At 35.6% G+C, this 17741-nt stretch overlaps 2 protein-coding genes across 2 annotated transcripts in view; one reads left to right on the top strand and one right to left on the bottom strand.

Annotated features, from left to right (window-relative positions):
• The window catches only part of LOC119253132 (olfactory receptor 12D2-like), a 53530-nt gene extending 49372 nt beyond the window's left edge, over positions 1-4158 (bottom strand). The window contains exon 1 of the mRNA XM_037520778.2: positions 4023-4158. The gene's annotated coding sequence lies outside the window, so the exon portion shown is untranslated. The remainder of the gene's footprint in view (positions 1-4022) is intronic.
• Positions 4159-12189: 8031 nt separating this feature from the next.
• LOC119253131 (olfactory receptor 2W1-like) lies at positions 12190-13149 on the top strand. The gene has a single exon (XM_037520777.1). It carries the CDS (start codon positions 12190-12192, stop codon positions 13147-13149), a length of 960 nt encoding a protein of 319 aa, XP_037376674.1.
• The last annotated feature ends 4592 nt before the right edge of the window (positions 13150-17741 follow it).

Genomic DNA, 17741 nt, shown 5'->3' with positions numbered 1-17741 from the left:
TTGTGCCTAAGCTCATTCTTATTATTTCTTTTTTTTTTTTTGAAGATTTATTTATTTTTATACAAGAACCAGGGTACAGGCCCGATGTATGGAGGGTGAGAGGATTCACAGGAGACAGAACGAGGAACAGAACAGGCAGACTGAAGAAAAACACTGCTGAGGGGAGCAGCGGGTGAGACAGGAGAGGTCTGCTGTGCCATGTGGTAATCTCGCCAGTTGGCTGGGATTGAACCTGTGCTCCAGAGGCTGCAGACAGCTTCACAGTGTGGCGCTAAACTGCCTGCATCATCAGGGAGGCCCCATTCTTATTATTTCTAAAGGTTTTCTCTGATCTAGATGCAGAGGGGAAAATGCCACATTGGACTAATTAATAGGTGGGTTTCTTCTGTTTTATTTTGAGCTGGAAGAGAATTGTTACTATAATATAACTCTAATTAAGGTTATCTCTGAAGAATAGTGGTGAGGGAAAATATTTCCAATGGACATCTGGTCATTTGTGTGGAAAAAGAAGTGTCCCACAGTATGTGTTTGTTTAGATACATGGACAGTGGCAAATATTAGACTGGTTGTCCATGGGGTTGGAAGGATAAATATTGAAGTACAGGAGACAAGGAGTTCTGGAGAAGAGATGTGGGGATATACAGGAATGGAAATAAAGTTTATGAATCTTCATATTGCATGTTAATGTCTACCAGAAAGCATGTAATCCAGAGAAATTAAATGATCACATTAACAGAATAATTCTACAGATGTTAAAATGCCATCCTTTACCAGCTCAGCATTTACACCATGGCTCATGAGTAGAATAATTATGGTAACAGAAAAGGACATATACACAGACCTGTATTAACAGGTTTTTAATCTTACCAAGAATAATGTAGCTACTATCTCTGATACCGATCTACAAGCGGCAAAGAAGAAGCCTCGTCTTTATTATGGTTAACATAGACAATTACCCACAACTTAGAAATTGATTTATTTATATATATATATATTTATTTATTTAAAGATTTATTTATTTATTTATACAAGAACCGGGGTACAGGCCAGATGCACAGGAGGGTGAGAGGATTCACCAGAGACAGATCGGGGAACAGAACAGGCAGACAGACAAAATACACTGCTGAGGGGAGCAGCGGGCATGACAGGAGAGGTCTGCTGCACCATGTGGGACCCTCGCCGGCTGGCTGGGATCGAACCTGCGCTGCCAAGGCTGCAGACAGCTTCACAGCACAGTGCTCAACTGCCTGCACCACCAGAGGAGCCCCAGAAATTGATTATATTTTGCTCTGATGATTTATAAAATGATTTATTGTCTATTTGAAATATGGAACAAACTAAATGCCCCCAAACAGATGAATGGACCAAGATCTGGAACACTATTCAGCAATCAAAAAAGATAAACTCATGCCATTTCTAACAACATGAATGGAGCTGGAAGAGATTATGCTAAGTGAAATAAGTCAGAAGGAAAAAGATAAATATCAGATGGTTTCATTACATGTGGAATATAGGGAAACAAACAAAAGGTCATGAAAAAAACAACTTGCAAGCAAACTATAGATCTGAGGCCTACAGCAGGGAGGCAGTGTGTGAGTGGTCAAGGAACTGTGGTGATGGATCACGGTGCTATGGTGGTAGGAGAAATATGGGGACTATACATGAGTGGACAAAATAAATACAGTTCAAAGATGAATAAAAATGTAAGAAAGTAAATTAATAAACTAATAGAGATATTAAAAATGATTTATTGTTGGGAGGAACATGCATAACAGCATCTCACACCAAGGAACCCCCTTGACTACCTAACTTCTGGTCCTATTATACATAACCTCAGCTTCTGAGTTATAGTAACATCAGAGATTATTGCAGGGTGCTCAGTTCCTGGTAGGTACAAGAGATTGAACATCAAGGGGAAGAAGCATAAATGATCCTTAACATTTCATCATCACTTGGATTCTTTGTGTGTCCTGTTTCAGAAGTTTGGGTTCAATAGATCTATAACCCCTTTTCCCAAGGAGACTAATGCTTCTACTAGGTAATACAATAGATTATCATCAAATCAAAAGGTTGGACTGCTTCCTAGTTATTTTTTACTCCTCATCTGCTATACTAGCAGGCAAGAAAAGTTAGTACAATGATGCATGACCTTGATCATCACAAGAGGTAGAGTTTCTGCTGTACAATGGGGCTCGGTATATTGGCATACAGGACCCAGTGGGGCGTCCCTTTATATATTTCCATGCCAGATTTTAAATAAGAAAGGAAAAATTAGCAACCATGATCTGATAGGTTCATAGGCAATAAAAAACCTGATATTATGAACAGAGGATCAGGTACATCAGATCAAAGTAGGGATCAAAATAAAACTCAGACAAGCAGATATGCTGGCCAATGGTTAAAGGAATTTGGAATGGAGGAGAGTAGGGAAATGATTAATGTCAATTATCACCTAAGGCTCAACTGCAACAGTGGGGACCAGTCTCATCCCACAAATCTTTCTTTTGTTTGTGATCATTTTCCCCCTAAAGTTGGTGCCTAGTCAACATTTTAAAGAACAATTGGAAACAAGTTATAATGAGAACCTTAGCATGAACCTTATCATGAATCAGTAGACTTGGGCAGATTGTTAGTTTTCTGTCCATTTCTCTTTCAGAAGAAATTACTATTTTCATTGCTGTTTTCTTTAACTCCTCATAGCGTATAACTTCATCTTCTTCTCAGACCATAGACTTCCAGAGCATGAGTTTCCAATGTGTTAAAGGTGCTAGAAATGCCTGGTAATTTATATTTCATTGAGAATAATCACTAATCAATAACTGACAGGTATGGGAGTATAAATACTCCAGCTTCTTTGGTTCCTTACTGGGTCTATCTGAGATATGATTCATTGTCTCTAGAGGACATTTTTAGAATGGAACCAAAGTTAAATTCCTCAATACTTTGCTTTATATTATATACTTGATTTGCCTATTTTCACTTTGATATCTATTTCCCATTCCTTTAAAAAACTCATGAGAACATTTACTAAGACTTTTCAGTAGAATTGATATATATATTTATATATATATAATCTCCTATAGAATGTTAAGATATTACAAAATGAATTACTATAATACTAGCAATAGGCCTGATGACAACTGGAGATTACAGATCTGAACAATTAGTCTTAATAGGTGAGAACACTGTTATAAACAGTTATGTGTGTTTTCTCACTTATTCTAACAATAAATCCTAAATTTTAATGGGCTTAATCTTGTGTGGTGTGTGATCATTGAGTTATGCCAAGTGCCCCTATGATGGTGCTTCATGATTTTTACCTGCATATGAACAATTCCGTTCCTCTACAAAGAGGAGTGCAAAAGGTGTGGTGAGGTGACTGGAATTGGCCTCTAGTTAGAGGTACATTACAAACCATACCTTTGAGATTAGTATTTCAGGGACTTGTGCCTGGGACTAAGACCAAAACCATAAAATGGATAATTCCATTCCAGATCCTGGCTAAGTAGGTGAAAATGCACAGCATATCAGGCATCTGATCGCAGTCAATATTGGTGCCTACATTCCACATTTACATTAAACCATTGTGCAGTGTTTAGTTCACTGTTCATATAGTTCTGTGCTTTTAGGAAACTTGAGCAATGGCATTAGTCAGAAGTGTTAAGCGAGCAGTAAAAACTGTTAAAAAAAAGACCCCTCAGCATTTTAAAACAAAAGTGGCTTCTCACTCATTCCATACATCCAAGTGTGAGTTAGTGGTGAGCTCTATTTACCACAGACCATCAGGAATCTTAGTAGACAGTCTAGGCAAGAAATCAAAATCAAATTAGTCATAAAAACATAGAGGGTGTAATGTAGGGAATTGGTCACACAAGTATTGAAAAGCAGAAAAGTCGAAGTTGCAGTCAGAGGCAATTGCGAGAAGCAGCTACTATCCCTCCAGCTAAAGGAGGGAGAAAAGGGGTGTAGTTATCAAAATGAAGAAGCCTGGAGAAAAGGCATTGCAGAACTCATGCTCATACCTTTGAAGAGAAGGTAGCACCTCCTTTTGTGGTTCCAAGAAACCTAGAGAAGGGCCCCCATGAAACTGGTGACTAGTCTTCTGAGGACAGATCTTTCCCAGTTCCAGGTGCTGTTGGTATTGCTTTGGTGATTCAATGAGGCTAAATCAGGGAATGCAAGGTAAAGCTAGAGGCTCAAAGCAATTGCTGCCGCTGCAATTATGACATAATAGTAACACAATGTAAGGTAATAATAGTTGAGCTGAGGTGTTTGTCTCATTCTCTACCAAAAGAGAAGCAACCTATGTTACTCTCACCTCTTTAAAGTCCAGTCTTAATATATTCTGATGCAAGGGCAGCCAGTAGAGAAAGAATAGGGTTACTCTCAATCCTCCATGAATAACATAGAAAGAATTAGGGGCTCTGATGCCATTGGAGAATTCAGTCAGCACTAGATTTTGAACTCAGATCACAATTCTCTCAGCTATAGTATTATTTTCCACTGTTGTTGGATGGAAACATTGATCAAGGAAGCATATAATTGACCAAATAGATAAAACCATTTTCACTGCATGATGATAAGTAGCTTTTGTAAATTGTACAGAATAAGATAGAATAATTGGGCACAGATATCCCCTACATGGTACTCAGTGAACACATTGTAATGTAGCAGGATGACTATCTTATATCTTGCACAAAATTCAAAATGAATTAAAGAATTAAAATAAGACTTGAAACCACAGATATAAAGAAGGATAAACAGGCAGTAAGCTTCTAGACATAGACCTTAGAGGTTTCTTTGAGGTTCAACTCCAACATCAATGAAAACAAAAGCAAAAACAAACAAATGTGATTATAGTAATGAAAAACTTCTGCATGACAAAAAAAAAAAGGCTCATCATCAAATTGAAATGACACCTACTGAATGGAAAAAGCATTTTGCAAATTGTACAAATGACAAAATATATAAAAAATTCACAATGCTTAGTAACAACAATAATAACAAAACAAACTAATTAGAAAACATGCAGAGCACTTGAAAAAGTTTCTCCCCAAAAGACATGCAGATAACAAAGAAGCATGTAAAATAATGTTGATCATCACTAATTATTAGGAAAATACCATTCAAATCTACAGTGATATATTATTATATATGTTACAAAATGACAAGAAGCAGACTCTGTGTGGCTGTAGAGTTTCCTCCCCCACTGTCCTCCACTGGCCCCACTATCTCTAAATTATTTAAATTATGACTTGATGGAAGACTTGGGCACTGGGCGTGGATTTGTATTTTTTTTTTTGTTGTTGTTGTTTTAAAGTCAGATAAGCAAAAAAAAAAAAGTAAAAAAGACAAGAAAGAACAAGTGCTAGCAAGGGTGTGGAGAAAGTGGAACACAAAACCTGAAAAACACAACTGAATTGAAAATTTTAATAAAGGGATTCAATGACAGTCTTGATGAAGCAGGAGAAACTGAACTCGGTGATAGGGCAGTGAAATTAATCCAATCAGAGCAGCAAAAATAGTGTGCATAAACCAGTAAGAAATTGACATAGTTTGACAATAGGCTTAGTCACTATGAACACTGGTTTATTTCCAGCCTTCCCTCACATTTATTTATAGGTAACAATTTCATATCTAAAGGCCAAAAGGGGTGAAGGTATTCACTATCCTCTGCCTTTGGGACTCCAAATCAATATTTATCTATGTAAATAGATCAGCATAGCTTCTTGTTCTCTATATCCATCATTAAATCCTAAGAGGCTGTCTTACTAGAATTGTCATGTCTTTGGAGGAAAAGAGGTCCACCTGCCACATTCATATATCAGGTTCTCCTACACTGCTAGATCTTGAACACAAAAATCTTCAGTGTCTTTAAATAGAGTTTTAAATATTTTTCCCAAGCTTTTCTAATTATTTTCAATACTAACTGTTTCCGAGAGAATTGATCTGAATGACCTCATTTGCTGTTACTGGAGGAAGAATTTCTTCTTAGTATCTTGAAGTGTGTATTCCTTTCTCAACATCTAACCACTGTTTAACTGCATCACTTGAGTCATGATATGCAATACTTTGGTATCATTTAGTCTGACATAATTGTAATTTATATTATGATATTTCCTTGACTTGTGAGTTGGAATAGTACCTTTTATTTCTAACTACATAGACATTTTAATTAACTATTATAATTGACTAGAAAAATTAAAATAAAAGCCAACCTCATAGAAACAAAGAATGGAAAAGTGATTTCCAAGATCTGGGATGATAAAGGAAATGGGGGTATGTTAGTCAAAATGTATAAACTTCTAGCTATAAGATGAATATATATATCATTGCAACACTATTTTCAATAATCAATCTATGGAAGCAACCTATGTACCTAGTACTGATCAGTGGATAAATTATACGTAACACATACACTATGGACTACTATTCAGCTATAAAAACAATGAAATCTTGCATTTATGACAATTTGGATAAAACTGAAAGATGTTGTGCTAAGCAAAATAAGTCAGAAGGAGAAAGACAAATACTGGAGTTTTCACTCATGTGGAATACAAAGAAAGGAACAGACTAAACCAAACCAAACCAAGATAAACCCTTGAATTTTTACTACAGAACTGAGGTTACTACAGAGGGGATTAGGCAGTGGAAGCAAAGGGTAGCAAGAGTCCAATGGACAGTGATGGAGGTTTATTGTACTTTTGGGTGAACATGATGTTGTAGCACATGTTTGAAGAGGTGCAAACCTGTACTACTAAAATATATAATGTTGTTAGCAAATGTTATCTCCATAATAATAAAATATAATAAAGAGTAGGACAGGGCCTCCCCTGGTGGCGCAGGCAGTTGAGCACAGTGTTGTGAAGCTGTCTGCAGCTTCTGCAGTGCCGGTTCGATCCTGGCCAGCCAGCGAGGATCCCACATGGCGAAGCAGACCTCTCCTGTTGTGCCTGCTGCTTCCCTCAGCAGTGTATTTCGTCAGTCTGCCTATTCTATTCCCTGGCTCTGTCTCTGGTGAATCCTCTCACCCGCCCGCGCACCTGGCCTGTACCTCAGTTCTTGTATAAATAAATAAATAAATTTGAAAAAAAATTTAAAGAGTAGGACAGTCAAAGCTTAATGTTTTCAAGTGAGGGCAGGGCATAATTAAGGCAAATATTAGGTTTTGGTTTCAGTAATTGGAAGATGTTTGAAACATTTCCTACTTTGAGTTAGACAGATACAGTGGAATCAGCCATGTTTAGATTCACATTTTTGTTAGACATCCAAAGATTAATGTGTTATAGAGAACTAAAGGGGGAGAGAAGAAAACATCTGAGAGAAATTGAGATTGTTAATCAAGTAAATATTTTAAAATATCCATGTATTTACAAACTTGAAAGACACTACTGCCGCTGATTGATTTTATTTCTTATACTATTAAAATATATAGAGAATATATTTACACAATACACATAATTATAAAATAAGTGGTTGAAGTGGGAACATGTTTACCAGATGTTTGTCAAATGCTAGTATGATTTCTCCCCAAACTGATAAAATGAATATTTTTACAGTATAAGGATGTCCTGAAATGATTGCAGTGGTAATAACTAGTACTTACTAGAATATTTATTTGTTTCAAAGAGTGTTGTGATATTTTCTTAAATTCATAATTAATGTACTTGTTCTCATACTAGCCCATTAAAGTTAACATTATGACCACTCCCTATTAAAGATAGGAAATCTGAGAGACCAAAAAGTAATTTTCCCAGGTTCACATAGCTGATAACTAGAATCACCAGGATTTCAGCCCAGAAAACCTGGCTCTATCCACACCACACTGTACTATATGGCAGATGTAGAATGTAAAACATTGTAGAAGTTGGTGTCTAAGAAGTTGGTGTCTTACTCATAAATGAGAAGACATCACATTTAAATATGTATCATGAGGGGCCTCCCTGGTGGTGCAAGGGGTTAAGCAACACACTATGAAGCAATCCACAGCCTCTGCAGGACGAGTTCGATCCCCGGCCAGCCAGGGAGAAACCCACATGGCACAGCAGACCTCTTCTGTCGTGCCCGCTGCTCCCCTCAGCAGTGCTTTGAGTCTGCCTGTTCTGCTCCCCACTCTGTCTCTGGTGGATCCTCTCACCCTCTGTATCTCTGGCCTGTACCCCAGCTCTTGTATGCATAAATAAATTTTTTTTTTTTTTTTTAAATATGTAGGGCCTCTCCGGTGGCACAGCGGTTGAGCACTGGGTTGCGAGGCTGCCCGCAGCCTCTGCAGCACCGATTTGATCCCCGGCTGCTCCCCAGCCACCAGAGGAGGGTCCCACATGGCGCGCAGACCTCTCCTGCCGCCCGCTGCTACCCTCAGCAGTGTACTTTGGTCCTTCTGCCTGCTCTGCTCCCCGCTCTGGCTCTGGTGAATTCTCTCACCCTCCCATGCTTCTGACTGTACCCAGTACTTGTATAAACAAACAAACAAACAAATAAATAAATAAATAAATCTTAAAAAAAAATATGTATCATGAGGCAGTCACTTTCTGGTGCTGAATTTCATTAAAGTAATTCAAGGAAGTTTTTATAATTTATAAGCATAATATATATTTAAAATACATAAATATATACTTTTTAAGCAGATTCATAAATCTTTCAGAATACATATTTACTCCAATATCTAGGTTTTGAGTTGTAAAAGCTAAAACATGAATAAAAATTATTGTCATAGATACTGCAGTATTTGATTCAGATATTGTGATCAAAACAAAAATACATTAGAACTGAATAAAAATATAAATATGATTCTCAATGTAGGCTTTAAAGATATGTAGATTACACATATTCTCTTTCACAATAATAGTTTCAAATGTGGATATCAGAGATAACTATTAGAATAACTTTTTAAATAATATTTGCTCAGAGAAAGTTCATTTCCAAATCAATATGTGATATAATTGTTGTGAATTTTATAGAGTTAATGTATACTATAATTGTAATGTTGGAAATGTACATAATTGGGAGGCATAATTTATTTGTAATATACTCACTACACGGAAAAGAAAATTCTTAAAATTTTCTTATTCTCCTATCCTATCCTTGCTTTACTTCATATTGAAAAACTTTTGCATCTATTAAATTCTTCAATTGTTTCATTTATTAGTTTTTTTGATGGCGCTTTACCATGCTGAAGTTAATTGGATGTATTTCGGGTGATTTAGCAAACATTCCTAACCTGAGCTTTCAGGCAATGTTGGGAAATTTTGTTCAGTTCTTATTCTGAATTTATGATTGCTTTTCAGTATTTCTCTGGAATCCAGAGCCATTGGCAGGTTGACTTATAGTTAGAACAAGTAGTAAGACATTACAAGTTTCATTTACTTAATCAAGTCACATGTCCAAGAAGGAGGAGTCCTGTCCAGAAATTGTACCTTAACACGCTTTGAGAGGAGCATAATTTGCAGTGTCACCACAGGGAAAACATTAAAGAGCTGCAGCCTGGGCAAGCAAACGCTTAACCTGGATCTATTTTCTACAGCGTAGGCTCCACATGGCCAAGAAGTAGAGCAACCAGGAACTCTCTGTGGATGACAATAATGTTGATCTGTAAGATCTCTTGGAAAGTGCGCCTGGGTTGGGAAAACACTTTGAGGGAGTTAGAAGAAAAGAAACATAGATGTGCATGTATTGTTTCTTCTAGTTTATTTTCAGCGCTTTTAGAATAGATCAATATTGTAAATTTCTGTGGAGTTCTTTAATGTGTAATGTGACAGAAAGATTGATTTATTCTCTATTATAGAAGCAATTTCTTGATTTCTGCTTTTGAATATTCTGATCCAACAGAAATCACAGGAAAATGTAGGTTAAGTTGGATATGAGGAATTGAAACATTTTCATTCATGAAGAATGTGAACCAGGAAGAGGTTTTAATCCATTTCTAACACTTACAATGAGGGTGAAACATCATTTGAAGATTTTCTGTGTCAGGTTTTTAATAGAAGGATTGTTCCCTTCCTAAATTAATATTTGGAGGTTATAGTGATAATGGAAATAGTTAATAAATTAAGAGCATGGTTTGTTTTTAATTTTAATATTATTTTCAAATAACTTTAATTGAAACAATGTCTTTTTCAAAAGTTAGGTACAATAAAAAAAAAAAAAAACAAACACCAGCATGTCTGCCAAAATAAATACTATTAATTATATACCCCTGCTCAGAAATTATTGTATTATAACAGTGTATAATAGCTAGCAATGTATTTATGAAAATGTTTCTTTCTCTCCAAGTTTGATCTGTTGCAGAACTGAGACTTAAAGCATGATTCTTGAAAACTTGATTCTGGGGAAATCTCTAAATGATAGTGTCAAAATTATGTCCACCAGTACGTTCCATAATTTTTGAATAATGGGCACATTTTCAAGTAATTTCTTCATATTATTAAGGAAATACATTTTAAATGGCATAACATGTATTTTCTTGGTTAGTTTTTATGTTTTAGGATGGTTTCCTGATGCTATTTTGGCTTCTGTTGGTAATGAATTATCTTTTTATACTCAGTGATAAGACTCTGAAGGATAGTCGACTATTGACATTATGTAGAATTGTTCAAAGTTTTAACAGTTGTGATATGCTCATTCACGTCTAGAGGAACTCTGTATCACACCACTAAATATTTCTGAGCTTATTATTTCTTTGCATAGAAACTAATGCTTTTGTCTATTCAACCTGAATAAATCTGTTATTTGTTACTATCTTAATTATACCGCAGTGTTTTCCATTTGTCTGTCACCTCCTATCAGTTCATGTAGCTAACTTCAGAAAATACCAAACAATACTTTTAGTGCAAATATGTTTATTAACAATTTCAAGTGATTTTCACCATTATTTATAATTATTTTATTCAAAAAACATGTGGGAAGTATATATATATATAAATATATATATATATAAATATATATATATATATACACACATCTATATCCATATGTTCCATCCATACTCCACCCTAGGTGTTATAATAAAGAGCAAGAGACATCATGTCTTCTTCTTTAAAGCTTGTAGACTACTATGCGGTGATGTGAAACATTTACCTACATGGCGCATGATTATATGTTCTTTAATTGTGGTGACTAATAATTATTGAGACATACTATGTTCCAAGTATTGCTCCAAACACTTTTTATTTATTTCTTATTAATCTCCAGTCCAACACTAAACAATTTTATTGTCCCCATTCTTACAGTTAGAAAACCAAGCTCAAAAGCATTATGTTTTTTTTTCTGGAAATCAAATAAGTAAATAACTTGCAGAGACATGAACCAAAGTTCTCTTTCTAGGCTCTTAGGCTCCATGCTATCATGACCCTATATAGGTCTCCATATATATGCTATAAGATATCAAACAAAAGACATTATAAGTTCAGGGAATGTCTCTTTAAGCAAGAAACACTGAAGAGGTGGCAGAAAAATGAGTCAGCATTGCAGAATGAGTAGGAATTCAGATAAAAAGGAGAAGGGTTTCAAGGGCTTTAGATGGGAAAGAATTTGACTGAAGGTAGGTCAGTGTGTATAAAGTGATGTATGAGATGAGACTGAGGCATGTGCAGGTCCCAGCATGCCATCTCAAAAATTGGAATAATTTTTAAATACAACAGAAAACAATTGACAAGATTTAAGCACTGGGACAATGTGATTTTATTGAATCTCATTGTATTTTAAAGGTCTGATTAGATGTAAGGGGTTTAGACTATTGTAAGAATATAAGAAAAAAGATAGTGGTTTGGAAATAGGGAGCAAATGTGGATTTTGTTTTAGTGAGACAGTAATGACAGTAATTAAAATATACTTTGTATTCACATTTACCATTTTGGTGATGGTAGGTATTAAAGCAGACAAGGAAAAATGCCGTAATTCCTACATAACAAGTTGGGAGGTCTAATGTACTATTCATAAGATATAGTAAAAGACCAATATTCTCTTTTTCATTCTGACATTAGGCAAATGATAATTTTTATATATGAATTCAGTGATTGTTTAAAAGTGTACGTTCACTAGCAAACTAATGATCTTTTTAGAAGACCGTAGGGTCATATCACTTAGGAACCAGATCTATCTCAAACTTTTAGAAGGTGACTTTGAGTGAATTTCTCAACTTCACTTCTTCCTCCTACTTTTCTTACTATAGGATTTGGGAATTGAAGGACTATGGACCAAAGGAATTATACTTCTCAATACGGTTTTATTCTGCTGGGCTTCTCTGAACATCCCCAACTGGAAATGATTCTGTCAGGAATTGTCAGCGTCTTCTACTTAATTACATTGGTGGGTAACACAGCCATCATTCTAGCATCTCTCCTGGATCCCAAACTCCAAACACCAATGTATTTTTTCCTGAGGAATTTATCATTCCTAGATCTGTGTTTCACAACCAGCATTATCCCCCAGATGCTGGTTAACTTGTGGGGACCTGATAAGACCATCAGTTATATAGGCTGTATTATTCAACTCTATGTTTATATGTGGCTGGGTTCTGTTGAGTGCCTTCTCCTGGCTGTTATGTCCTATGATCGTTTCACAGCTATCTGTAAGCCCCTGCATTATTTGGTAATCATGAACCCACACTTATGTATCAAGATGATTATCATGGTTTGGAGCATCAGTTTGGCCAATTCTGTACTTTTATGCTCACTCACACTGAATTTGCCTCGATGTGGAAACAATGTTCTGGATCATTTCTTGTGTGAGTTGCCAGCTATGGTCAAGATTGCTTGTGTAGATACCACAACAGTTGAATTGATTGTTTTTACTTTAGGCATTGTCATTGTCCTTACACCCCTCACCCTTATTCTCATATCCTACGGCTACATTGCTAAAGCTGTGGTGAGAATGAAGTCAAAAGCTGGCCAACGAAAAGCAATGAATACCTGTGGATCTCATCTCACTGTGGTGTCCATCTTCTATGGAACTATTATCTATTTGTACCTTCAACCAGGTAACAGTGCCTCCAAAGAGCAGGGCAAATTCCTCACCCTCTTTTATACCATTATCACTCCAAGTCTCAACCCTCTCATTTACACTTTACGGAATAAGGATATGAAGGATGCACTGAAGAAGCTGATGAGACTTGATCAGGAGTCTACAAAATCAAAGAAGATCTGTAAATAATAGAAAAGTGTTAGTTTATATATGATATAAAATGTATTTTCTAACTGTCTTTATTTTTTCTGAGACAAATAATCCATTTCTATAGAGGTCAGTTAATAAAAATGCTTATATGAGAATATTTTGTAGATGTGAAAAATATAAACATTATACTCATTTTGTTATGTCTTTCATCATCATTGGCATGTCTTCAGAAAAAAGGTAATTAGGTTTGTTTGTTTTTGTTTGTAATATAACATAAAAGATAAGTAAACAGAAAATGAATATGTTTATTTTAAATTTCCATAGAGAATCCCTATGGAAAACAGTGGTTGTCCCTCAAAAAATTAAAAATAGATCTGTTATATGACAAAGAAATTTCACTCTTAAGTATCTACTCAAAGAATACAAAAAACACTAATCTGAAGAGAATATTGAACACCCAAGTTAATTATTTTGGGCAAAATGTTTTGTTTTTTTAAGTCTATTCTTTATTATGATAAAGAGACATAAAATAAATGGTTTTGAAGGTGGCAACACAGTCATATTCATTTCTCATTTATTCTATGGTTGTCTCATTTCAATGGAACTAGAATACACTAGTTTGACATTTGATTTTTGACATAGGTGTATGGAATACATAAATTTTGGGAAATGTAGATTTGTAAATTTGTATGCAATGGAAGTTTATAAAATAAATATTTTTATTTCCAGTTATTGTTACACAGAATTTATCTTTTTATGGAAAATATATGGTATTTACATTAAACTCTGGTATTTTCTAGTATGCAATCTCTCTCTCTACAGCAATTCAGGATCTAATAAGTATAATCAAACTAGATTCATAATATTTTCTCCCATTTAATTCATAATTTTTAGGAAAAAATCTGTATATCTTTACTTTCCCTGAAAGGAAAACCCATTAATGTCCTACAGGAAATTTAAAATATTATCTTTGAGTTTTTCATCCACATAATATCTATTTTAAACTGCCTTCAGAAATAGTTCTACAGGGGCTTCCGCAGTGGTGCAGTGGGTTGAGCGCAGGGCTGTGAAGCTGTCCACAGCCTATGCAGCATGCGTTCGAGTCCCAGCCAGCCAGGGATATACCCACATGGTGCGGCAGACCTCTCCTGTCTTACCCGCTGCTCCCCTCAGCAGTGTGTTCAGCCCATCTACCTGTTCTGTTCCCCGTTCTGTCTATGGTGAATCCTCTCACCCTCCACGCCTCTGGCCTCTACCCCAGCTCTTGTATAAATAAAAAAATAAATCTTAAAAAAATATAAAGAAATAGTTCTACAAAAATTGTGCACAGAGAGAAAATAAGTTCTGTGGGTCTGTATATATGGTCTAACCATATCACATTAATTACTCTTGTATTTGGGACAACTGTTCTTGATGAGGCAAGAATATATAGTTAATAATATTCAGTTACTAAATAATTTTCTAATTTCAACAATATGTATAACAAAAATTTAGTCATCAGTGTCTCTTAGGATATCATTATATTTTATGCCCAAGGTTGGTTGTTTTCCTGTGTTTATTTAATTTCATGTTTTCTTTGATTTCCCTTTTCTGCAGTAGAGTTACAAATTAGGCCAACGTTTTAAATACTCCTTTAATGATTATAATAAATATATATATATTAGGGCCTCCTCTGGAGGCACAGGTGGTTGAGTGCCACGCTGTGAAGCTGTCCGCAGCCTCCGCAGCGCGGTTCAATCTCGGCTGGCCTGTGAGGGTCCCACATGGTTCTGCAGACCTCTCCAGTGGTGCCTGCTGCTCCCCTCAGCAGTGCGTTTCATCAGTCTGCCTGTTCTGTTCCCCGCTCTGTCTCTGATGAATCCTCTCACCCTCCGAGTCTAGCCTGTACCCCAGTTCTTGTATAAAAATAAATAAATCTTTAAAAAAATTTAAATATGTATTAAAATAAACTTCCTATTTTCTGGTCACCTCTTTCACCAACTTAATGAATTTGTCTGTACTATCCTAATATGTTCTTTCACATTGTCTGAACTCATGCAGATATAGCAATAAAAGTTGCCTCTTGTGTGTGAAACAGTGGATTTCCAAAATGAGTTATTATGTCATAGGGTAAGAAAATGATGATTGTGTTTGTCAAAATTAAATTAATTTTGTACTTCCTGCTCCATGTAACATGAATTAAAATGGAGGAATATAAATGATAGCAAAAAATAGTTTTTATCCATTCAAACATTTTATGATATAGAAGATATATACCCCAAATTATGTAGCTCTGAGTGATAAATAACTTAACACTGATAAGTGCAAAACCTTTTCAGAAATGTAATTTATAACATTTGGAGGAATGGAATCATGTTCATGAAGAGTATGGAACTGAAGTTAAACTTTATAGATCCTGTAATGTCTTAATTTGGCAGAGAACATCAAGATAAAAAGAGAGAGGCAAAACCATAGAGGTTAAAATCAAGTATGGTATTTACAACAGAAAGAATAAGTAAGTGGTTTTTAAAACAAGATTTTCAAATAAATGGCTTCAGACAATAAAAGTGGGTTGGCAAGTGAAGCCCTCATAAACAATAAATAAATACTGAAAGGTCCATGCAGGAGGCCAGAATGCAGAAGCCAACCAGGAAGCCCACCTGGGGGGCAGGAATGCGGATACCTGCCTGGAGGATTCAGGCAATGAGCCTCCCCCCTCCCCCTAGGAGTCTCTTCTCAGACAAAGAACATCACCTGCCCCACAAACCTTTTCGTGCCCTGCAAACTTTTCCCGCCGTAGGAGCCCAACTTCCCACCTGACCCCCTCTTTACCCTATAAAACCCTGCTTCCCCCTAACAACGTGCGCGGCTTCACTGACCCCCACCTTGGGTGCGTGAGGTCCACCCGGGGCACAATAAACTTTCCCTCCCTTTGAGAAATGTAGCCTGGCTCTCCTTTTCTTTACCACGCCAAACCTTTCAAATACATACAAAATAAACATTTGAGGAAGAAGTATGAAATAAGTTCATGAGTTTGAATCCTAAATGTAACATTAATATTTGGGAATCACTGTTTTGTTTTAGCAAAGAGATATAAAGGATATATGATTTAATATTTTTCTAGTAGTATCATTCATTAATTAAGTAGCCATGGCTGAAATTAAGTCCAAAGAAATAACTAGTGTTTGCTGACAAAAATGTGGAGAAAAGGGACCCTCATACAATGTGGTCAGGATGTAGACTAATCCAACCTCCATGGAAACATGTGGAGGTGTCTTAAAAAATTAAAAATAGATCTACCATTTGATCAGAAATTCCACTGCTAGATATCTGCCAAAAAATACAGAGGGATGTATGTACATCTGTGTTCACTGTGGCACTATTTACAATAGCCAAGTTATGGAAACCTAATGTCCAACAACAGATAAGGGATTTAAGACCACGTGGTATATGTCCACAATGGAAAACTACTCATTTATAAGAAAGGACATCTTGCTGTTTGATGCAACTTGCATGGAACTAAGAGGTATGATGCTAAGAAAAACAATTAAGAAGGATAAATACAAATGCTAATTGATTTTACACATATATATGGAAAATAAAGGAAGAAAGCAAAGTAACAGAAAAAAAATGAACCAAAATAAACCTGTGAAATCTAATGGCAGAAGTGAGGTTCTCAGAAGTGGAGTGGGTAGAAAAAGAAGATGTACTGTGAGAGTGTAATTGGTATTTTGATATTGGGTACTATGATAACATATATTTGAAGCGGTATGAACTTATTCCCTTACAACATATATGGTGTTGTAAGCCAGTATTTAAAAAAAAAATAATAATTTCAGTCTTACAGGAAAGCAAATAAATTTCAATACCTCTGAACCCAAATTAGTGGAGACAGTTTTTTGGGTGTGCCTACCATCGAACTCTACTTGGTTTATTTGTAAAGAAAGCCAAATATATCTGGTTAGTAATTATTTTTTCTTAGAAAAAAATAGCATAATGATCAAGTATCAGAATACTAAACCATATTAAAATATAAGTATCAAATATAGCACAACAGATTGGAAGTATAAATTTTAAGAAAAATTTCTTTTAAATAGTTTCCCCAGTTAATAGAAGATTAAATATATGATAAAAACTGTTCAAATTCTACAGTTTTATAACAGATATGTGTAATAGAATAGATGGGGTTTAAATCACCTTAATAAATGATAATAATTATCAAATCAAAATAAATCAATGGCACTAATATATTACATGTTCAACATGGGGACACTGTAGATGACCTAAGAGGAGTTCATTCTTCCAGTGTACTTGCAAGAATGTTGTAGTTCCTTAGTATGGATCCATTTGTGATTTATCTAGTGAATTTTTTTACTTAAAAACAATTGGAATTAGAAGACACATAGATATATTATCACATGTTGATCTATCAAATTCTAAAAATAAAAGGCACATACCAAGAAATACAGACCTTAGGAAAAGTTGACAAGACTAATGTCACATTACGATGATAAATTTTTTTGAAGATTTATTTATTTATGCATACAAGAGCTGGGGTACATGCCAGAGGTGTGGGGGGTGAGGGGATTCACCAGAGACAGAGCGGGGAACAGAACAGGCAGACTGACTGAAATACACTGCTGAGGGGAGCA

The sequence above is a fragment of the Talpa occidentalis genome, unplaced genomic scaffold, assembly GCF_014898055.3.
Source record: "Talpa occidentalis isolate TD23 unplaced genomic scaffold, MPIMG_talOcc4v2.1 talOcc4.2, whole genome shotgun sequence".
Taxonomy (NCBI): Eukaryota; Metazoa; Chordata; class Mammalia; order Eulipotyphla; family Talpidae; genus Talpa; species Talpa occidentalis.
The sequence above is the reverse complement of the archived record's forward strand: the minus strand, read 5'-3'. Positions and strand labels throughout refer to the sequence as shown.

Bases quoted from the DNA above. Each gene is read 5' to 3' on its own strand.
- LOC119253131 (XM_037520777.1), top strand. From the start codon at position 12,190: ATGGACCAAAGGAATTATACTTCTCAATACGGTTTTATTCTGCTGGGC.